The following is a 23643-nucleotide window of genomic DNA, read 5'->3' as shown; positions in this document are numbered from 1 at the left end:
GATCCATTAGTATGGCTACCTGATGGTATTTCTACCTTATTTTAAGACACATTATCCACCATTGGGCCCAATAGTACCAGGTCTATTCGAATATTCTGCGGACAACATAAACTTGGCACTGGAGGTCGGAGCCGACTTTCTGTTTTGGGACTTCCCACAGTATAGATTCCAAAAAGGGTACAAAGCGAAGGGACATACAAGAACTAAAAAAGCAAGCGAGAAGATATGGGGTTATGGGCATGCATAGGACTGATATCGCCATTTCCATTCTACTACTTTCTCTGGACAAATCCTCAAACATGGGTCGATCTGTGCGGAAGAGGACGTGACCCTTGCAAACTTATGGCTATGGTCTCTCACGTTATAAAGTTGCTACAGTTCATCTCCCTCTTCTCAGTTTCCACATTTTCGTGGCCTCCTCCGCTTTATTTTTGGCCCCTCTTCATTTTTGGCCAGTTCCTTAATTTCAGGTCAGTTTCCTCGAGCTTCAAAGCCCTTGACCCTTTTCTATACGTAATTGATCTTCTTTCTTTCTATGTATATTGTCAATGGACAAACATTGTACCGATGTTCTTTTAACGAAAGATTATGTCAATTTGTAAATTGTCTAACACATGCTTTGGTCTAGTGCTGTTTGCTAGAAATTAAATTCTTGAAACTAGAATGAAAAATGACAAATCTAGGATTTCAATGTAATTGGCCTAAACAAGCTGAATAGAAACAAAGGATTGATTGTCTCTAGAGCTTTGATTCAATGACAAAAAATTACAGTGTGGAATGTGTAGCAGATCACATGTCACGAATTCGAATACTAGCTAGTGAACCAAGTATCTAAGTGGAGAAATGGTAGAGGGATGGGCCCATTATCCATAAAGTTTTAGAGCTAAATATCAAAGATTGATATAGCTGACACCAACTAGTTTGAAATTGACATGTAGTTTTTTCGATGTGTTGATTGACAAATGAGATAGCTAGGATTTTGTCAATTGTTAGAAATTTTTAATGCGTGGAGGAAAGGGATTGCCTCCCCTCCCCCCGTGTCTTCAATTCGCTGGGAGCCGGTTTGATCATTCTTTACTGAAAGGAAGCATTTATGATATGGTTTCTCCTATTCAGTGGAATCATATAAGCCTCCGAAAGACTTGTTTTATTGTCGTCATGGATATTCAATGTATGCAAAGCACAAAGCTGCCGTATTGGCAATTTGATAAAGAACTAGTACATAGTTGTGCAAGGAGAACTACATGTTGTATTAATGCATATTGCCACAGGGTTAGATGTGGGTTTTTTAGAGGTTCATGTGCATTTCTCTGTCAGTTTATAAGCAATCGTATTGTATAGGAGAAGAGGTTTGTTCAATCAATTCAGAAGTTTGATGTGCCAGTGCCATCTCAGATTGCTTAAATTATAGTAATCACATCAAACCAGTTCAGCCTGATCACATCAGCTGATTAAGGTTTACAAATTGGACCTGCAAAAGTAATGATGGAGAATTTATAGGTTCAAATGAAACCCTCCAGCTGAAACCAAACAGCACACAGGGATTGTAATCAGTTTAGTGTGGAATATATAAGGGCTACAGATTCTCAGCCTGCAATGTCAGCCAAAGTCAAAGTAGTGTATGTATGACACTAGCAGCTTGACACGACGACCGGACTATATATTAACTAATGTCTCTGGAGATATGGGGGAAATTTCAAGGATTTGGGTCTTAATACTCTTTACCTCCCACCTCAGACACGTAGGTTGACTTTGACAGTCAATTTGATCTGTTTATTTTGAATTTAGAAATTTAGAAAATAATAGTTGGCAGTTAATAATTATGGACAAAAGTTTTGTCCGGAAGACTATATAAATCATGGATAATGTGATGAAGTCCTACTTGGGATGGGATACAGATTAAATGTTGGATATTTAGCTCTGACCGGAGTTCCGACCAATCTTATTTAATAGGTAGATTATTTCGGCTCATAGAAGAGTAATGAGTATGAGGTTCACTACCTAACTTAAAGCGTAGTTATTTAGTATAGGTTTCTTGTGATCATACATTTAAGTAACTTTATACAAGCATTTATCTAAAGACTAATTCCAAAGAGATAGAGTTTGAAAGGCTTAAAATAGTCAAATACCTAGGGCAACATAATTGAATCATTTATCAAAGAAGAAAAGGATTAAGAATCAAGTCTCCTTGAATTTAATTTAAAAACATATAACCAACAGTGACTAACCTGTTTAAACCACATTGATCACGATCATCGGAGTAGTTACCACTCCAATGGCGATTTTCAGATTAGAGATCTGACAAGGCACCAGCTATCGCTTTGGATATTCTGCTGGCAATTTGTTACCTGGTTATTTTGGACATAACAATCCATATCTTGAATGAAGCTATATATTGGTTCCATCTTATCAGGAGTGACTGCTATGTTAGAGGTGCACTCCAATTGGTTGTCCAGGTTTTACATTTAGTTCTTTACACTTTCTGGTTTCATGGGTGTAATAATTTATAAAACTGCAGGGTATACCAACTGTTGGGAGAATCAGGCACTTATTATGGCGTACGCTTTGGGAAGAACATCCCTTGGGTAACAGAGTTTCCTTTTGGAGTAATAAGAGATCCTCAGTATGTGGGCAGCATTTTGAGTCTGCTAGCTTGCCTCTCTTGGGTTCCTTTCTTGTACATTTTCTTATGGGTGCTGGGCTATGTTTTTATGATTCACGTAGAATCCAAGGAAGATCCAGCTACTCGTGCAAAGCCACTCTCTTAAGGGTATAGAAGATACAGCAGCTCCAAACATCAAGGAAATGATGCTGCTTGCTTTTGCATTCCTGAGGAAGAGTCTTTTTGATAAAGTTCTAGCATTAAGGATAGTTCTTGATTGCTTTTTTAAATCAGACTTATCTATATTTTGAATGATTGTTTAATTTCTTTTTCTTTTTGTTTGAAATTTTGAATCAGCCAACATAATTTTAGCCATAAGCTATGTCTTTTAGGATTAAAACAATTTCGAGGCAATAAAGAGCAATTTCCTTCCTTTTTCCCCTGTGAATGGATCTTGAGAACACTGTATGTCCTCTCTGGATAGAGCAAACTGAATGATTTCTCAGCAGTTAGTGCAAAATTTTCAAAGTAGCAGCCCCCGGATACAATGTGTAGAGGTGAGAAACTGGAAATATGATGTGATTACGATTGATAAGGGAATATAAGGAATCAAAGACGGGTATTTTGAACGGCCAATTGCTTGAGTTGTAAAAGTCTGCGTTTACCGGAAGAAGAGAGAAAAAAGAAGGAAAATAAAACAAGAACTCTTTAGTAGCTGGTGGACTTGAGCATGACTTTGATTTCATTGCCTTGTTCTCCTAGCTATGGTGCACATAATCAACGAGGACGGGTCCTTTGACATATACATACGGGGTTTTGTGGACCACAAGCCTATAGTTAGTTTGAAAAAGTGCCTTGACATAACTGATAAAGTTGTTGCCATGTGACCAGGAGGTCACGGGTTCGAGCTGTGAAAAAAGCGTCTTGCAGAAATGCAAGGTAAAATTGCGTACAATAGACTCTTGTGCTCCGACCCTTACCCACCCTTACCCGGACACCGCACATAACGAGAGCTTAGCGCACCGGGCTGTCAAGCTTATAGTTAGTTTGGATACCAACAGCCAACTAAGACATCAAAAACTAAAAGAATAAGACCAGACCTTGTTAGGGAGTTGGACCAACTGAGGTGTACGCTTTCATGCAAGTGGCTGGAATCAGAAACGATTGTTGCGTCAGAATCATGATTATATATTATAGCAGGTTACATCCTATATTTTTCAGATTACCAGATCATGCTTATTATCCCAACTTATTTTATGTAACTTAAATTGACGCTGTAATAAAATTATTCAATGTCAGTGTACATTAACTTGAACTCATAGATAATTAGCTGAGCATCCAGAAGCAAATATAATTGGATATTTCTTAATCTCATTTCAATATTCTCCAACGTTGTCAAATTCAACAACTTAAATGTTAAGGACCATGCAGTCTCAATCTAGCAAAAACTCAGAACAAGTTTGGTCCATATGCAGGACCCAATATGGCTGCTGTTGATAATTAGTCCATGGCAAGATCCCATTCTCACGTGCACTTTCCAGTCCAACTTTGCGTCTCGAAAGCTACACTTTTTCTGTATTTACATTGAACAACTTGTTTCTCTTTTTTTTTTACTTAACTTTCCAAATGAGTCTAAGTTGGAAAACATTGAACAATTGTCTAGCCTATCCATAAATAGAAATTGACTGGTGTGCAGGACTTTCGTTTACCATCTACTTGTTTGATTATTATGTTGGAGAATTTTTCCTGAAATGGCAGCAGCAAGTGCTGCTTTGAAACTTGGATCTTTAGTCAATGAAGAAGCCATTTGCTCTATCAAGAACTGTTGAAACTCTGGCTTACTATAGTGATCCCTTTCTGTTGTCCTATGGCTATTGCCGCCTGTAGGACTAATACTGCTACTCGTCTTCATGATATCGCCTTTTGCAACTGTTTTAGGTTCAGTAAGATCGAGAGTAATGGTTGGTCCTGAGGGATTGAGAGTGGTAGAGCAAGGGACTGAAGCAGTAGTACCCACAATAGTTCTCACATTTAAACGGCTGCCGCTGGAAGTAGTAGTAGTAGTAGTAGTACCAGCAGCTGCCTCTGGTTTTGAAGGGTTTATTGGATGGTTATGTTCTCCTTCATATGTTGCCACCACAATTGACTGATCGTCTATGCTTCTTTGCACCTGAAAAATGCCGCACAGCTTCTTGTTAGAATAACTATAGAATTGGTCACCATCTTTTGTACAATTATCTAATTAATCTAGCTAGCCACTATAGCAGTAGAATTACGAAAAAGGATTTGTGTTTCTAGTCTGTTGTAGCAAGAAACCTGTCTTATTATTGATGTAACTAATCTCATTTTTCATGGACGATTATATGATGACCAAACAGTGTAAAAGGGCTTTATACTATCTTTAGCTGTGAGGAAGAAAGAAATCAGCGTTGCATACTAAAACTATATAGTGAGCTCATTTTTGCTTCACTGTTTTACATTTTATATTACCCCTAATTGACTCTTTTCGGTTACTGGATACCGAGAACATATTAGGCGTCCTAATTAAGTAGTACATTCATGTTCTCCTCAGGACTTAACCCAACTTTCAGTATAACATAGCTTATAAAAAGAGTGATTGTGAACTAGTAGTAACAAAATTGGGTTTTGGAGTTTTACCTTCTTTTTGACGGGGCAGCCAGGAGCAAAAGAGCACCTGAAGTAAGCTCTTGGAGAAGGATTGTCTCTGGTTACTTTCTGACCATACTTTCTCCACTGATAACCATCCTTTACAATCTGCAAATATGTTAGCTTTACCTCATAAGAAGTTGCCGTAATTAGATCAGTTTAAGCTTTTAGGTGAGATGATTACACATTTCAATTTCAAGATGGCAAATTCAAGTATTTTCAATTCTCACATAAAATATTGTTTGAAGGGTCTTTAACTAAGAGAAGAGTATGGACTTACAAGAGAAGTATCAGATGCTTCTGTCTTCATAGAAACAACAGAAACCTTAGTTTTTATGTGCTCTTCTCTAGGTTTCTTGCAACTAGACTCTTCATCACTTGAGCTGCTTTCTGATGAACGTCCACAAACAATATCCAAGTTGTTGTTTTTGTTGTTGTTGTTGGGATTGGAGATATTTTCAGCTTTTCTTTTCCTTGATCCAGCACTATCATCTACTACACCATTATTCTGCTGGTTGTTCATATACTCCATTAATTGGTTTCTTAAAGCATTGTAATTTTCACACACTACTGTGAGCATCTCTGTTAGCTTCTTGTTTTCACTGCTCACTCTGTTCAGTTCCTCCAACAAATCACCTGCCTGAATGAACACAATACAAAATAAAACAAATTAACAAACGCATAAAAAGCCAATCTTCACAGTTATTCCAATATAATCGAGTAAAATGGCCAGCCCGGTGCACTAAGTTCTCGGTATGCGCAGGGTCCGGGAAGGGTCGGACTACAAGGGTCTATTGCACGCAGCCTTATCTTACATTTCTGCAATAGGCTGTTTTCCCGACTCGAATCCGTGACCTCCTTGTCACACGTCAATAAATTTATTATTTATGCTAAGGCTTCTCCAATATAATCGAGTGAACAAGAATAAAAGTTACAAACCTCATCTTTCACCAGCATAGTGTCTCTGCTCAATCCAGTGAAATTACTCTGAACTTCTTGTTTCTGAAAACAAAAAAGAACATCTATATTAAGTAAAATACAATCACAGAAGCATATATTCATTTGGGCTGAACCATAGAGTCCAAAAATCTCCACATACCGCCACTTTATCAAGAACTGGAAGAGGTCTAAAACTCAAATCCAAGGAAGTATCAACCAAACTTGTGAATTCCATTGCTTTAATTTCTTCTTAGTAGGATTTCAACAATACACAAATAATAAAATCCTTCTTCAGGTGTAAGTAACACTTCTTCTCAAATATCTGATGATAGCACAATGAAAGTAGAGGGTTAAATACAATACTAGGAATTGACCAAGTTGTAAGAAGGTGAGGAGAAAATCAAAGAGAGAGATAGGATATTGAGAGTTAGAAGGATCTTTTCATTCTTTCATTTTCTTAACAGCTTACTTATAGTTGTAAAATTTGTACTAGTAACGCAAGTGGTTGGTTCAGTAGGACATGTATATTCAATAAAGTAAGTTAAATTGCCTCATGTCGGCCCATCATATTTTGACTTTCTTTACACTAGTCAAGGTCAAGCCAACCCCAAGGAAACTAGAAAGAAACATGTATATATGGATAAAAGAAAAGAAAAATTAAAAGGGTGCTAGATTTTGGATATATAGCATATAATACAGGTTGAATATTGAGTCTTGTTTTGACCAATATGCCAACCTACTCGCTCGTATTATATCATTTGGTACGTCAGCACCAAAGGAAAGTGCATTATTTATTTGATATAAGTACGTGTTTACAAACATTTTCCACGTTATCTCTATCTTTTATTGCCTGCGAGTAGGATAGGCATAATTTGGACAAACCCATAATTATAATCGAAATTTGCATTTATTGAATTTTGGTTTGAATTTTCGGATTACGGATTGTATGTTGGATTTAGTACGAAGAATTTTTGAATATTTGGAAATTTGAATTTTTATACCTTATATTTGGTGCTATCCATTAGACATTAATCCATTTCATATACCAAATACTAATAAGTCTAATACCTTACCCATTAGACATTAGCTCATATATTCAACTATTTGCATATTATTTTACTATTGTTAATTTATATCAGCATTAGTTATGTCTGTATTGTATTTTCTTAATAATGATTTTATTACTTGCATGAAAACTTTATTTGGATGTTATTTTTGTAAGAAGAATAAATATATCAACTTATATGTTCAAAGTCGAAAATCCGAAATATTCAAATTGATTAATCCAAAATCACACTTAAAAAATCCGATCCATTCAAACTTATTGAATTATTATTTTTTTAATTCGAAAACCAAAAATTCAAAATTAAATTTTCATGTCCAAATCCATCTGCCCGAACGTACACCCGTGCTTATGAGGTCTGGATTCTGAAAGAGCAGAAATCTTGAATATTGGATTAGAATTCGGTATTAAAGTGCATTTAAAAATACGCGCACACAGCTCACCAATTTAGCTGTCCAACACGCGGGTCTCTATGTGTATTCCACGACAGTATTGGAGGAAGGGATATTATATTCGTGGAGTATTTTCTAGGGAAACTTACACAAATGTCCGAAATAAGTCTCAGCTTATCAACCTCTAATCATCAGTTATACACTTATCAAAACTAGTCAAGTATATATAAAAATTAAAAAATCAAATAAATAAGGTTCTTTCTCTCAAAGAATCACATGCAAAAATTTCCTTCCATATTTTTAAACGTGATTAGTAACATTAAATGCAAGACGGAAAGGAAATTCCATGGATGAGGTAGCAAATAAGGTGATGAAATACAAAAAAAAATACAATATTCCAAAAATCTAAGCAAAAAAAGGAACTTTTTTATTGGATATAGTTAAAATTCATTGAAAACATATAGATAAGTCAATATACAAAATTTGAAGAAGATTGGAGGTGATTTGGACTGGTTTTGTATCGAAATTCGTAATTAAATCGAGTTCAAAAAGGTTTCTGCGACACATGTATCAAACATGTATCACGCATATATCTCACACATAGGTATACATGTGATACACAATTGATACAAATATAATACATATGTGATACACAGTATGATACACATATCATTTTTTCATGTTCAGTTTTTACTTCGAATTTTCAATTCAAACCACATCAAAACTTCACCAAATCATCCCAAAACTAAGATTCAAGCTTCTTAAGATGTAAAGTCTATTCTAATAACACCCACTTAAAAGAAAGCAAAACTTTGACCCTTTTTTATTACAAATAGCTAATTGGCTAATATTAGTAATATTTTATGAATTGACCAATTTTGATAATGAACTACTTATAAATGAACATAACTGGTAGTTTCGTATTTTCTATTGGCAGAAACTGATAGAACTAGGTAAATATAAACAGATAGCCCCAATACTTAATTCTAACATATTTGAACAAAATAATTCCTGTTTTTTGGAAAATGGGAAGTCCGAAATCGATCTTCTTAATTAGTCTGAAGTCTGCAAGTAATAAGACAATCATCTGTTTCTTTCGAATTAATCAATTTCATATCCAAAATTATTATGCTAAATCAAGAAAATAGATGCTTGTAACTAGAAGATGATTAGGAAAGCTAGATTGTTAGAAAATTTCCAAAACTACAAAAGTTGAAATTGTATAACTTCATTTTCTAGATAAGGAAAATTCAGAATGCATCGAAATTATGCAGTTGACTCCGACAAAATGTTTGGAATTCAATTAATTTAGAACCTTGAGATAAGGACTCCAAAAATATTTCAATGTATTTCACATGACAAAGTCTTAATTTTTATTTTTTAACTAGTCATGTATGAGAGATTAACTTTGATCTCTACGCCAGAAATGGAATGGACAGTAAACTAGGTGTCAAAGTTGGCTACCCGCCAGCCATAGCTGTTAACAAATCGAAGAGAGAAATAGATCACTAGTAATTTTAGTACGTACTTTATCTCCTTTAGTTTATACGCACTCTTATATTTTTACTTTCTTCTAGATGATTACTATATATTTTTATAATAGAATTTTTTAACTTTTAACTTCTCATGGCATACTTTTATAGTAATAAGATATCAAAATACGTTTAAAATTATATCTTCTAATAAAGAGACTTTTAATGTGTGTAAACGTCTTTTTTTTTCTTTTAAACACAATGTCCACACTTAAGGAGGTACATAGGTCGGTTTGGTTCGTATTTTTTAATTACCAAACCAAACCAATTGTGTCAGATTATTAAATCTAAAGACAAAACCAAACGTTGGGGTTTTTAATCTCGATTTTTCTCCAGTTTTTCGGGGTTTTATTTTGATATAGTTTTAATAGCACAAAACATAGAATTTGTGCTCCAAATATTTCTTTAATCCTAGTAAGACATAGCTATATAAGGTGTTTCTAAGAAACTAACATAAAATATGAGATGAGTCATGGCATTGTACTAAAAATTCAATAATAAAGATAATAAAATCGCATAAAACAAATATCATTAATAAGCCATAATAAAAATAAACATAATCTCAAATTACTAAGTTGCTAAAATAAGTATGACTAATAAGTATTATTATTTACATAACTAAATATTAAAAAAATAAAAAAAATTATATTTTATCTAAACCATGAAAAAACTAAATAAATGGATATGTCATTCCTAGCAATTGAATTGAATGTCTGTTGTTAGCATTAATATTGATTTGATCTTGGTTTGGGATTTGTTTGAGTTACTAATATTTATGAACTATTAAACTTATTGGAGTATTCAAAAATTATAAGTCCAAACTTGAAATAATAAGTTAAAAATAAAATTATGAAAAAGTTTAAGAAATATTGATAAACTACACTAGAATAAATATTTTTATATATTAAATATATTTAAAACTTCTATAAATGTAATATCGGGTTGGTTTGGTTTCGATTTTGACTTTTTTTTAGTTAAAATCAAACCAAGACACCAAGCCAATTATGGTCGGGGATTTTTCCCCAACACCAAACTAAATTAAACCAAATCATAATCGATTTTTCTCGATTTAACTCGAATTATTGATTTGGTGTGATTTGTCGATTTTCTTTGTATACCCCTATGTGCCGTCAAACAATTGTCATTTACAGTAATATGGAGGGAGAAATCAATTGTAAATGTAACTTCAAGTGAAGTTGGCAGAGAGAATATTGAGTGAGACGCGACAGGGAGAAACTCCTTAATTAGTTGCTATTATAGGAAACATTTCCTTGTCAATTCCTTATCTCGTATTAGTAGTATAGTATAGTAGTACTTGGAGATTTAATTAAGATATAAGTGCAATAGAAATAAATTAATTAAAGGAGTCGGAGCCTGCTCCAAATGTTTGTTCATTTCCCATTTTCTTAGTTGTAACCAATGTTTTATGAGAAGCATAAGGCGGGGCGTTTTACATGTACCTCACCGAGCCGTAAGCTTCGAGATACGGGGCGTAAACCCCACATATATTTAATTTTTAATATTTTATAAAATAATATAATGACAGTAAATATTTATAAACATGTAAAATTACATAAAAATTGAAGAAAACTATAAATATGTGAAATATATATATGTGCTCCACAAAAAACTAGTTAAAATAATTTATTACACGCTACTTACAAGCACAAGTAACTTGAGTTTAAAAGAATAAAGTTTTCTACATTGAGGAACAAAAAGGATGATTAACCTGCAATTTGAACTTTGAACTTGCTGCTACGAAGGAGAATGCAGTTCTCTTTGTATTTGTAAAAAAAAAAAAAAAAAAATCTTTGCTTTTGGGAGATATTAGCAGACTAGTGGACAAGATAAAGAATTGTGAAAGACCATGAATTAGGGTTTCAATCAATAAAATATGTCTTGACTTTTAAATTTAATACTTTTGAGTTCCTTTTTAAATCTTTTGAGTAATTACCAAACTTACTTTTGAGAATTTGGGTATTATATGAAGGACTTATTCAATAAATTTTATTTTAATTTGAAAAAGTCTATGAGGCTTACTCCTCACAAAAAAGCGCGCATCAAACGCCTGGACGTACGTCTCGAACCCCCGGACGTACGTCCCGAACTCCCGGACGTACGCCCCGAATTGATGGGCATACGCCTCTTGAGACTTTCGTCCCACACTATCGCTCCGGGACTCATCCCGAAAATAACTTTTAAAACACTATTTGTAACGAGAAGGAAAAAATAGCGTAGCGTTCAAGAGTCAACAAGAAAAAAATTGTTGAATCGTAAACTCAACCTTCAAACTTGTATTATTAAAATACTAGCAATCTATCTATCTATCACAAGCCCACTTTCGGTTGTCCCAAAATAAAATTTTAGGAAAAAGTACTCCAGTCAATATATACTACCTAAGAGTTGACATTGAACTCGAAGTAAAAACAAAAACTCAAATAAACTATATTTATAAAAAAATAAAATATTATCAAATGTGAACTGAAAAATTAAAAGGAAAAACTGTTAAACGGAGTACAAAGTTGGAAAACGTAGTAATTAATGCATCATAATCTGAAGTCAGGACGACCAATGACGGTGATCCAATTTCCACAATTACCTTGACATTAATCCAAAAGCTTTTGATAATCGTTTCAATTTACTTAACTAATATTCTTTCTGTCTCATATATTGTATCATGTTTCTTTTTTACACATCCCTTAAGAAATATTAATTAGAAAAGGGATTGGATTATTCTATCCTTATTTATATCATAAGATATAATCTCTTTTCATTGAATATTTATTCTATTTAGGTGTTATCTCCATCTTCAAAAATAATTATTATTAAGGATAAAAAAAAAATTTATCTTAAACTTCTAAAATAATAAATAATTTAAGATAACTATGATTAATAACTACTACTGTTAATATGAGACGCAGTGAGTAATTAATAAAGAGAAGAAAGGTACAATAAGAAAGTCAAAGTTAAACAACTCTAGACGAAGACTTTAAAGTACTTTAACCATGGACCGAGACCTCCCATGACCAATCAGGACCTTAAATTTAGCCCATTAATATAAGTTGGTGTTGGTTCATTGAACCTCGACTATAATCAGGTCTTTTACGTACATTATTACATATGAATTCTTATTTTCTACATGTGTTAATAATTTTCGAGATTCATGAATTGTTTCTATTGTAGATTCTATAATATGTTTGTTTACCCGAAAAATCAGATAACGTTAAATTTGTGTATGGTTCTAAGGATATGCGATATAATTTGACATAAATCGTATAGAGAAAATAGAAATATGAGTGTTCTTGGCTATGAGAATGGGAATAGTGAGCAAAAGAATAAATAAGGTCAAAAAATAAAACAAGCATCACGAAATATCTTTTAATATGAGAAGTGATCTTTTTTTACAGTGTATTCTCTGTCGTATCCCTTGCTTACAAGGATCCCCCTTTTATAATAGAGGGATCCTACTTCATTTATAATAAAATAAAGCATACAGTGGAGGACCCATGATGAATTGCCTCTTCCTCGATTCCCGCCAAGATTCCCTCCCTTAGTGCGGTTGTAACGACTCTTGTCTGTGAGCTAGACACTGGTTCGGACTCGTTATTAGGTCGAGCCCTCGGTTTTGGCTTGAGTTCGACCTCCGGGGTGGGCGTAGCGCATTTCTAACCTTGAAGCAATGCCTTGCTGATCGATTTGGTCACGGGCTCGATAAAAGTATCGAGCCGACTCCTCGATTAGCCTTCGGACTCGAGGCTCGTTTGTACTGCCTTCGGAACTCATCCCAAAATCCCACTCCGGTTGATTACCATTCGAACTCGATCGAACGTAGGAAGGACGAAATCTATTTCGACCGTATACAGATAGTCCCCTCGTTTCTCAGGAAGGATGTGGTGAGAATCGATATGATCTTCGACAGTTCGATCGGGTTATAAGCTGACATTTTCACAGGGCTCGATCATGACGTATGTGATAGTTGTCCCATCGATTTAGTCTTTTCAAGGTATTTAATGCATGTCAGACGGTGGTCGGTCACCTCTGATATTGAACCGTCACGATGCAAGCCTATAAATAACCCCTCCATCTAACATTTACCACTTTTACATCTTTCATTCTTCCAAATTTTTCCTTTCTCTCTATTCCGCCGCTTGCTGAGCCATCTGCATCGATTTTTCATCTTCATTTGCCTTTCTTTCTCTTATATCAATGGCCAAAACTTCGAAAACTGAACCTCAGAAAGAGAAAGCTTCTTCTTCACGACTGTCCGGCGACAAGGCGCCGGTGGAGCCGCCTACCTATGAGTATGTTCTCGGCCCGGTACTCTGAAGATCGATTTTAAGGTTGAGAATCCTTCATCTGTTTCGGGTCGATGTGAGCATGTGTCGATGTACATGTGCTCTATAACGGAGGGTCATCTCGAGGCTATGCGGAAAGACTGCAACTGGGGTTCCGAGGATGTGTTGTAAATTCCCTCCCCCGAAGAGAGCGTCATCACCCATGTGGAGAGATTTTTAAGTGTTTACACTTATCCTTTCACGTTGGGTCCAGTCGACCCGGTGATCATCGATTTTTGCAAGATATATCAGGTCACCCTTGGTCAAATTCATCCCTTTCTATGGCGTATAGTAACCTTACTTCGCTTCTTCTCCAACAAGGTGGGGGGCTGGAATTTTCCCTGAATCACCTCATACGACTATATCGGCCTCAAATCTTTCGAGGACTAATCAGGCTTCATCGTCGGGCATCGAAGGCTTTGATATCGAGCATCGACGAAGACAAGGATCGGGATTGGATGGGCCGTTATATCCGAGTGAGGACCCGTGACCTCATTCTGGAAAAGAAGATGTTATTTCCCGAGGAATAAAATTTCGACCGTAAGTGGTTTTCATAAGACGTTGCTTTTCGTATATTTTTCCGATTTTATCTGATGTCTTTCTCCGATATACAGCTGCCCCTTGGATGCCACAAGCGGTACTCGACCTCGAGGATTGGGTTCGGAAGTTAGCCTCGACTTCCTCTTATGCCGAACGCGCTTGGCGTGATTTGGCAAAAGGTAGATGGGAGGCCAAGAATCATGGTAAGGGTTACTTCTCGTGTTCTTCAAAATATTTTTATGCTCCATTCGTCACCGATTTCCTTTCATGCAGGTGTAACCAAGGATGCCGTTTTGAGGCCTTCGAGTGGTGAAGAAGGAACTAAGTCCCCGGTCCCGGAACCGAGGAAAGATAATAAGCGAAAAGCTGTCTCTCGGCCAGAGGACGCCAAGCCCAAAACTCGAAGGGTGAGGAGGAAGGCAATCGCTCTTTCGATGGACTCGGTCTAACGACTGAGAGAAGAAGAAGAAGAAGAAGAAGAAGAAGAAGAAGAAGAAGAAGAAGAAAAAGATGATGTCTCGTCTTTGGTGATCCGATTTGCGAAAGCTATCGAGGTCGCTAGAGCTTCTGAGCTGATGGTGGCTGTACCGGTCGGGGTTGATTCCGGTACTCCGAGTCTCGATCAGAGCATCCCGAGCGATTCTCTTGGGACCACGACAGTGGGTCATCTGCCTTCTCCTCCAACCTTTTCTGAGGAGGCGTTAAAGGAGGCTCGAGAATTGAAGACCCCCGATATGGGCGGAGGTTCTAGTGTAGGGGACCCATTTTCGGGATTGCCTTACTGGAGTCGATGATGCCTCCGACATTGGTGATGCTTCTCTTTTCCTATTGGAGGCCCAACGTTTTATTTCTCGGGTAATGATTTTACTGTACTTGGTTTCTTCGTTCTTTTCCAAACTTGACTTGTGTTCTTTCCATACTGTGCAGGCCATTAGTAGGTTTCGAGTCGACCTCAGCCAGTGTGAGGTCGAGCTTCAGAAGGTCTCGGGGGAGAGAGATGCCCTGCGGCTTCTTTGTAGCCAAAAGGACGAGGCTATAAAGGATCTCCAAGCAGATTTGGCTAAGGCTCGTGAAGAAGAGGCCGAACTAGATAAGCAGGTGAGCCTCGTTCTGTTAGAGTATGGGTTTGACTCAACTGTGGAAGTTAACCCTTCGTTATATCAGCTGCATCAAAGGGTTGAAAATATCAGGTTGCTTCACGAAGAAGTCAAACAAATCAAGGCTGAATGTAATCGGTGGAAGGAGACTATCGACCACCTGGCTGCGGAAAAAGAAACCATCTTGGCCAAATTATTATCGGCCGATGTTCAGCTTCGAAGCGTCAAGCAAAAGGGTTCGGCTCAGGCTAAGAGGATCGAGGAGCTTGAAACACGGCTTGCTGAGGCCAAGGCGTAGGTTGAGTCATCGAAAGTCATGGCGGACAAGTCCATTGCCGTGTATCGGGCTGATGCCGAGTCTGCTCAGATGGAGGCACAAGAAGCGGCGGATACTACCGACACTCGAGCACATAGGATTGCCGAACTTGCTAAGTGTCGATCTCGGAGGGAGACCCTCGAGGAGATACACGCTCGAGGTTTCGACCTTGCTGAAGAGATAAAAAAGGCTAAAGAGCTCGAAGCTGAAGCTGAATCCTTGGCTTCTGATTGCGATGATGAAGATGATGACGGTAGCAAGAGCGGATTCAAAAATGGGGGGGGGAGGGAAGCCTGATAGGGGAGAAACCGCTCCTGAGGATGACCAGGAAGCTTAGTCCTTAGTTTTTTCGTTTGTAATCAATTATGTAGATAATTTTGTATATAGACAACTTTGCCGACCTGCTTCTGTTTTGTGAAGTCTTTATACATGCCTTATGAATGTTTTCACAAAGATTTAAACAACTTAATCAAATTCTGGATTTCGTAGCCTCTATAATCGAGCGAGTGCTTATTCGAATTTGAGGTGATGTAGCCCTTAGGCTTATTAGTTGAGTCAATGATCCGAACTCAAAGTAATGTAGCCCGTAGGCGTAATGGTCGAGTAAGTGCTTGCTCGAACTCGAAATGAAAGTAGCCCGTAGGCTTAGTAGTCGAGTGAATGATTCGAACTCGAAGTAATGTAGCCCATAGGCGTAATGGTCGAGTGAGTACTTGCTCGAACTCGAAATGGAAGTAGCCCGTAAGCTTAGTTGTCGAGTGAATGATTCGAACTCGAAGTAATATAGCATGTAGGCTTAGTTGTCGAGTAAATGATTCGAACTCGAAGTAATGTAGCCCGTAGGCGTAATGGTTGAGTGAGTGCTTGCTCGAACTCGAAATGAAAGTAGCCTGCAGGCTTAGTAGTCGAGTGAATGATTCGAACTCAAAGTAATGTAGCTCGTAGGCATAATGGTCGAGTGAGTTCTTGCTCGAACTCGAAATGAAAGTAGCCCGTAGGCGTAATGGTTGAGTGAGTGCTTGCTTGAACTCGAAATGAAAGTAATGGTCGAGTGAGTGCTTGCTCGAACTCGAAATAAAAGTAGCCCGTATGCTTAGTAGTCGAGTGAATGATTCGAACTCGAAATAAAGTAGCCCGTGGGCTTAGTGGTCGAATTTATCTTAACTCTGTTTGTGTAATAAATCTCCAAATAGAGGAGTTTTTCTTGGATATAAGATGTCGGTAAAAAGGAGAACTTTCTTTGCAAGTCACTATACATGTGTTCATGTTTCACGCCTGGGTTCGGGCCAACTACATGAGCATGGTTTGTTTTGACCATTTGGCTCTTACAACTTTTCCTATTGGAACCCCGTTGTTGCGAAATAACTTTCTTGCATCACAACTCGATATGTTTGAAGGCTAATGCCCCCTAGTATTCGAGGTCGATTGTAAGGAGGCCTCGGATACTGTTTGTAAGTGCAGCACGGTCTTTGGTTGCCTCGTTAAAAACCTTGCCGAAAAACCCATTTGGGATAAAACCGGTCTAAGGGAAAAAGAGTGCAATGCGTGCTTTCAGATCTATTGTAAAGGACCCATCTTAGCTCCTGCTCGGACTTCTGCAAGGGTCAGTTTTGAAATGTAAACGAATATGAAAGGGTCGTACCTTAGCAGTAGTATCGTTTTAGATGTGACATATTCCAATTGCTTGATAACTGTTTGCCGTTTATAATGTCGAGCATGTATGATCCCTTTAGATGTTCTCGAGAACCTGATATGGTCCTTCCCAATTTGGTCCTAGTTTTCCTTCGTTCGGATTTCGGGTATTGATGGTGACTTTCCTTAGCACTAAGTCCCCGGGCTTGAAATGGCGGAGCTTGGTTCTTCGATTATAATATCTTTCGATTTGCTGCTTTTGGGCGGCCAATTGGACGACAACAGCTTCTCGTCTTTCGTCTGATAATTTGAGGCTACTGTTCATAGCCTCGTTATTTGATTTTTCCATCGTGTATTGAAACCTGGTACTGGGTTCGCCAACTTCGATTGGTATCAATGCTTCGGACCCATATACTAAGGAGAATGGGTTCGCCCCCGTACTGGATTTCGACGTCGTTCGATATGCCCAAAGGACTTCGGGTAGGATTTCTCTCCACTTTTCTTTAGCGTCGTTCAGCCTCTTCTTTAGGGTTTGAATGATGGTTTTGTTCGTTGATTCGGCATGTCCGTTCCCACTGGGGTGATACGGTGTCGATAATATCCTTCTTATTCTGTGGTCTTCGAAGAATTTCGTCACTTTGCTGCCCACAAATTGTTTCCCATTGTCACATACTATTTCGGTGGGTATCCCGAATCGGCATATGATATGATCCCAGATAAAGTCTATAACTTCTTTCTCTCTTACTTTCTCGAACGCATGTGCTTCAACCCATTTAGAGAAATAGTCAGTCATAAATAAGATGAATTTGGCTTTATCTGGGGTCGATGGCAAAGGGCCGATGATATCCATTCCCCATTTCATGAATGGCCATGGGGATAGGACCGAGTGAAGTTGCTCTCCGGGTTGATGGATCATTGGTGCAAACCTTTGATATTTGTCACATTTTTGAACAAATTCCTTCGCATCTTTGCCCATATCGATCCAATAATACCCTGCCCTGATTATTTTTCGGACTAATGGATCGGCACCGAAGTGATTCCCACAAGTACCCTCGTGCACCTCACGTAAGATGTAATCGGTATCTCCTGGACCCAAGCATACTGCCAATGGTCCATCGAATGTCCTTCGGTATAACGTTCCATCTGAAGCCACCGTGAATCGAGCAGCTTTAGTCCGTAGGGCTCTTGAATCTTTAGGTTCTGATGGGAGCTTTTCGTCCTTTAAGTATTCAATATACTTGTTTCTCCAATCCCAGGTTAAGCTTGTAGAATTTATCTCGGCGTGACCATCTTTAATCATGGATCTCGAGAGTTGAACGACAGAATCCGAGCTCAAGTCACCTTCCTCGACCGATGATCCTAAATTCTCAAGTGCATCAGCCTCACTGTTTTGCTCTCGTGGAATGTGATATAAAGTCCATTGTTTGAAATGGTGCAAAGTGACATGTAGTTTGTTCAAATACCTTTGCATTCTATCCCCTCTAACTTCGAAGGTTTTGTTTACTTGACTTACCACCAACAGAGAGTCACATTTGGCTTTGATGACTTCTACTCCCAAGTTTTTGGCTATCTCGAGACTTGCAATCATGAACTCATACTCGGCCTCGTTGTTAATCAACCTGGTAGTTTTAATAGATTGCCTAATAGTGTTACCTGTGGGTGCTTTAAAACTATGCCCAAATCGGACCCTTTTACATTCGAGACCCCGTCTATAAAACGGGTCCATACCCTCGAGGACGTACCCAACTTCAACAAGAATTCTTTTTCGACTTCGGATACGAGGGTTGGCATGAAATCGGCCACGAAGTCTGCTAAAATTTGATACTTGATGGCCGTATGAGGTTAATATTCGATATCATACCCACTGAGTTCGACGACCCATTTGGCCAATCGTCCCGATAGTTCGTTGTGCGAAATATTACGAAGTGGGTAAGTTGTTAATACGCATATAAGATGACATTAAAAGTACGGTCGTAACTTTCTAGAGGCACTTATCAGTGCAAGTGCCGATTTTTCTAATTGTGGATATCTAGTTTCTGCTTCTCCTAAGGTTCGACTTATATAATAAATGGGAAATTGCGTACCTTGCTCTTCCCGAACTAGGACACCGCTTACTGCGATTTCTGATACTGCCAGTTATAAGAAAAGTTTTTCGTCTTCTTTCGGAGTGTGAAGTAGTGGTGGGCTCGACAGATATTGTTTCAGTTCCTTCAGTGCCTATTGGCATTCCGGGGTCCAAGCAAAATCGTTCTTCTTTTTGAGTAGGGAGAAAAATTTGTGACTTCGATCTGATGATCTCGAAATGAATCGGCCTAGGGCTGCAATTCGTCTCGTTAGCCTTTGTACAACTTTTACACTGTCCACGATGATGATGTCTTCGATGGCCTTGATTTTATCGGATTAATCTCGATTCCCCGATTTGACTCCATGAAACCGAGGAACTTGCCCGAACCGACCCCGAAAGCACATTTTTTGGGGTTGCGCTTCATGTTGTATTTTCTCAAAATCTCGAACGTTTCCTGTAAATGGGTCAGATGGTCCTCTGCGTGCAGGGACTTAACTAGCATGTCATCAATATAAACTTCCATTGATTTACCTATTTGTTCTTCGAATATTTTATTTACTAGGCGTTGGTAGGTAGCCCCCGCATTTTTTAGCCCGAAGGGCATCACATTATAACAATGTGTTCCATATTTGGTGACAAATAAAGTCTTTTCCTGGTCCTCCAGGTTCATCCGGATTTTATTATACCCGGAATAGGCATCGAGAAAAGTGAGGATCTCGTGACCGGTCATGGCATTGATCATGCGATCGATGTTGGGTAGTGGAAAAGAATCTTTGGGGCATGCTTTTTTTAAATCCTTATAGTCCACGCACATTCTAACTTTATTTCCTTTTTAGGCACTACAACTATATTGGCTAACCATTCGGGATATTTCACCTCCCGAATGGACCCTATCTTGAGAAGTTTGGTTATCTCGTCTTTTACGAATGTGTGTTTTACCTCGGACTGGGGTCTTCTCTTTTGCTTTACCGGTCTGAACTTAGGATCCAAGCTTAGCTGATGCGTTGTTATGTGTGGTGGAATCCCTGTTATATCTAAATGGGACCAGGCAAAACAATTAATGTTATCAATAAGAAATTCCTGAGTTCGGGGCTCAGCCCCGATCCCAGGTATACCTTTCGTTCGGGCTAGTGCTCGATTAGTGTGACTTGCTCCAATTCCTCAATTGTTGATTTGGTGGCGTCGGAGTCATTAGGAATCACGAAGGACTGAGGGACCCTCTGATCATCATGTTCTTCGATCATCTGGTTATCTGGTTGGGTCGAAGCCAATGTCTGTGATTGCTATTTGGTGTCTTGTTCTCCTTCCGAGGCCGATCCCTTTACTGACGAAGGCGAGGATATTGGTTTGGCTTCCTCGACGGTGAACATTTCTTTTGTGGCCGGTTGTTCTCCGTACACTGTTTTGACTCATCTCGATATTAGGAATTTGAGGACCTGGTGTAGGGTCGAAGGTACAACTCTCATGTTGTGGATCCATGACCTTCCGAAAAGGGCGTTGTACCTCATGTCGCCTTTGATCACGTGGAACTTAGTTTCCTGGATGGTTCCGGCCACGTTTATTGGTAGAATTATCTCGCCTTTGGTGGTTTCACATGCCATATTGAATCCGTTTAGAATCAGGGCTGCGGGTACGATCTGGTCCCGCAGGCCGAGCTGCTCTACGACCTTCAATCTGATGATGTTGGCCGAGCTACCTGGATCAATTAACACACTCTTAACTTTAGTTTTATTCATGAGTACGGATATTACCAATGCATCGTTATGAGGTTCTTCATCTTCATCATTGAAGGACAAGGTTCCTATGGGTGTGTAATTCTGAGTTCGAGATCGCTTTTCTTTCACAATTGATATTTTAGTACGTTTAAGCACTGGTCCCTGAGGGGTATCGGCACCGCCGATGATCATGTGAATGACATGCTGCGGCTCTTCCTGCTCGTTTTGCTTGTCGAAATCACTTTTTTTAAAATGGTTCCTCGCCCTATCGCTCAAAGATTCCCGAAGGTGGCCTTTGTTAAATAACCGGGCTACTTCCTCTCTTAGAAGCCTGCAATCTTTCGTTCTGTGGCCATGGATGCCATGATATATGCACATTTCATTGGGATTCCTTTGGGCAGGATCGGTCTACATTGGTCGAGGCCATCTAGTGTCTTTGATGCGTCTGATAGCAGACACGATGGCAGATGCATCAACGCTGAAGTTATATTGCGATAATCGAGGTGCTTCTATAGGATCGGCATATTTATCAAAGCCGCTCTTGCTCATAAGTCCCCGAGAAGTTTTCCCTCGATCAATCCTTTGATTGTTCCAGGCGGTGTTGCGTGTCAAACCATTGTTCATTCGATCTGCGACGTATGGTTGATATCGGTCTCTGTTCGACCTTTGTTCTATGTCGATCTCCCTTTGGTTTTTAGCAGTTGTCCTGTTCTGATGCATGGATCCAGACGGAGCTCCTAACTGGTCATCTTCGACCCTAATTTTTGACTGATATCGATTGTGCATATCTGCCCAAATTATTGCTGGATACTCAATCAAATTTTGCTTCAGCCAACACGATGCTATCAAACTTTGCTCGTTCAACCCTTGGGTGAAAGCTTGGACGGCCCAACCGTTTGTGACCGGTAGAAATTCCATGTGTTCCATTTAAAATCGGGATACGAATTCCCTCAATATTTCATTACCCCTTTGCTTTACTTTGAAGAGGTCTGATTTTCTTGTTGCAACCTTTATGGCTCCAGCATGTGCCTTTATGAACGAATCTGCTAACATGGCAAAAAAATCGATGAAATTTGGCGGCAGATTGTGATACCAAATCATCGCTCCCTTCGAGAGGGTCTCCCCGACCTTTTTCAACAACACGGATTCGATCTCATCGTCCTCCAAATCGTTACCCTTGATGGCACATGTGTAAGAGGTGACGTGTTCGTTAGGATCGGTCGTACCATTATATTTGAGAATTTCGGGCATATAGAATTTTTTGGGGATTGGTTTTGGGGCCGCACTCGAGGGAAAAGGCTTTTGCATGGATTTTTTCGAATCCAGCCCTTTTATCATTAACGGAGCTCCCGGGATCTGATCGATCCTGGCATTGTATTTTTCCACTCTTTTGTCGTTGGCTTCGACTCGTTTTGTGAGTTTCTCGAGCAATTTAGTAATTTCGGGAGTGGTCCCCGATTCTTGCTCGTTGGATTTCACTATTGCGGGCTCCGTTCTGGGGGTGATTTCTCGAAGCGGATTGGGATCTGGCCTGCTTTGTATATGAGTTTGGCTCTGCAACTGAGCTATCGCTGCTTGTTGGGCTTGTAACATCTCGAAGATTATGCGCAAGCTGACTCCGATTTTCCCCACGTTATAGGTGTCTCGAGCTACGGATCGGGTACCGCCCTGAATGCTTTTTTCTGGTTCGGAACGTTGGTTCGCCTCAAGAGCCACTTGCGAATTAACATCTAACGGTACTTCGGCTCGAATTCTAGTACTTCGATTCGAGCCTCAGTGCCATCGTCAAGTAGCCTTCCGGCCCCGGGTACCAAGTTGTTGGTTTCATCTTGAAGGCCGACTTCGTGGTCGATAGGTAAAGCCATTGCTGATTCGAAGTTGTAAACTGGTGTGTACTGCATATTTATATCAAACAACCACTGTTATCCTTAGCCCCACGGTGGGCGCCAAACTGTTTACCCGAAAAATCAGATAACGTTAAATTTGTGTATGGTTCTAAGGATATGCGATACAATTTGATACAAATCGTATAAAAAAATAGTAATATGAGTGTTGTTGGTTATGAGAATGGGAATAGTGAGCAAAAGAATGAATAAGGTCAAAAAATAAAACAAGTATCAGAAAATATCTTTTAATATGAAAAATGATCTTTTGTTACAGTGCATTCTCTGTCGTGTCCCCTACTTACAAGGACTCCTCCCCCCCTTTTTATAATAGAGGGATCCTACTTCATTTATAATAAAATAAAGCATACAGTGGAGGACCCATGATGAATTGTCTCTTCCTCGATTCCCGCCAAGATTCTCTCTCTTAGTGCGGTTGTAACGACTCTTGTCTGTGAGCTCGACACTGGCTCGGACTCTTTATTGGGTCGAGCCCTCGGTTTTGGCTTGAGTTCGACCTCCGGGGTAGGCGTAGCGCATTTCTGACCTCGAAGCAATGCCTTGCGGGTTCACGGGCTCGATAAAAGTATCGAGCCGACTCCTCGATCAGCCTTCAGACTCGAGGCTCGTTTGTACTGCCTTCGGAACTCATCCCAAAATCCCACTCCGGTTGATTACCATTCGAACTCGATCGAACGTAGGAAGATCGAAATCTATTTCGACCGTATACAATGTTAACATCAACTTTAATTACGTTTTGGACGATAAAATCTTGTAGTAGAAGTACTGCGGAGGGGACTCGAAACAGTAGCAGCAATTGTAGTACAAGATGGAATAAAGTCTTAAAATGGAACTTTACTGCATTA

At 38.9% G+C, this 23643-nt stretch overlaps 2 protein-coding genes across 2 annotated transcripts; one reads left to right on the top strand and one right to left on the bottom strand.

Annotated features, from left to right (window-relative positions):
- Positions 1–110: 110 nt before the first annotated feature.
- Positions 111–3035, top strand: LOC104118378 (phosphatidyl-N-methylethanolamine N-methyltransferase). The gene is made up of 2 exons (XM_009629606.4): positions 111–470; positions 2519–3035. The coding sequence occupies exons 1-2, from the start codon at positions 226–228 to the stop codon at positions 2766–2768; spliced, it is 495 nt and encodes a 164-aa protein (XP_009627901.1). The 5' UTR covers positions 111–225; the 3' UTR covers positions 2769–3035.
- Positions 3036–3953: 918 nt separating this feature from the next.
- LOC104118379 (probable WRKY transcription factor 40) lies at positions 3954–6651 on the bottom strand. Its single transcript, XM_009629607.4, has 5 exons — positions 6369–6651; positions 6209–6271; positions 5550–5909; positions 5261–5377; positions 3954–4772 (listed from the first exon to the last, which is right to left on the bottom strand). Exons 1-5 carry the CDS (start codon positions 6441–6443, stop codon positions 4308–4310), a joined length of 1080 nt encoding a protein of 359 aa, XP_009627902.1. The 5' UTR covers positions 6444–6651; the 3' UTR covers positions 3954–4307.
- Between the last annotated feature and the right edge of the window lie 16992 nt (positions 6652–23643).

The sequence above is a fragment of the Nicotiana tomentosiformis genome, chromosome 6 (assembly GCF_000390325.3).
Source record: "Nicotiana tomentosiformis chromosome 6, ASM39032v3, whole genome shotgun sequence".
Classification (NCBI taxonomy): Eukaryota; Viridiplantae; Streptophyta; class Magnoliopsida; order Solanales; family Solanaceae; genus Nicotiana; species Nicotiana tomentosiformis.
The sequence above is the reverse complement of the archived record's forward strand: the minus strand, read 5'-3'. Positions and strand labels throughout refer to the sequence as shown.

Bases quoted from the DNA above. Each gene is read 5' to 3' on its own strand.
- LOC104118379 (XM_009629607.4), bottom strand. From the start codon at position 6,443: ATGGAATTCACAAGTTTGGTTGATACTTCCTTGGATTTGAGTTTTAGA. The intron at 6,272-6,368 runs GTATGTGGAGAT...TTTTGTTTTCAG, and splicing joins CAGTTCTTGATAAAGTGGCG to AAACAAGAAGTTCAGAGTAA. The intron at 5,378-5,549 runs GTAAGTCCATAC...ACATATTTGCAG, and splicing joins AAGCATCTGATACTTCTCTT to ATTGTAAAGGATGGTTATCA.
- LOC104118378 (XM_009629606.4), top strand. From the start codon at position 226: ATGGGGTTATGGGCATGCATAGGACTGATATCGCCATTTCCATTCTAC. The intron at 471-2,518 runs GTCAGTTTCCTC...ATAAAACTGCAG, and splicing joins GGCCAGTTCCTTAATTTCAG to GGTATACCAACTGTTGGGAG.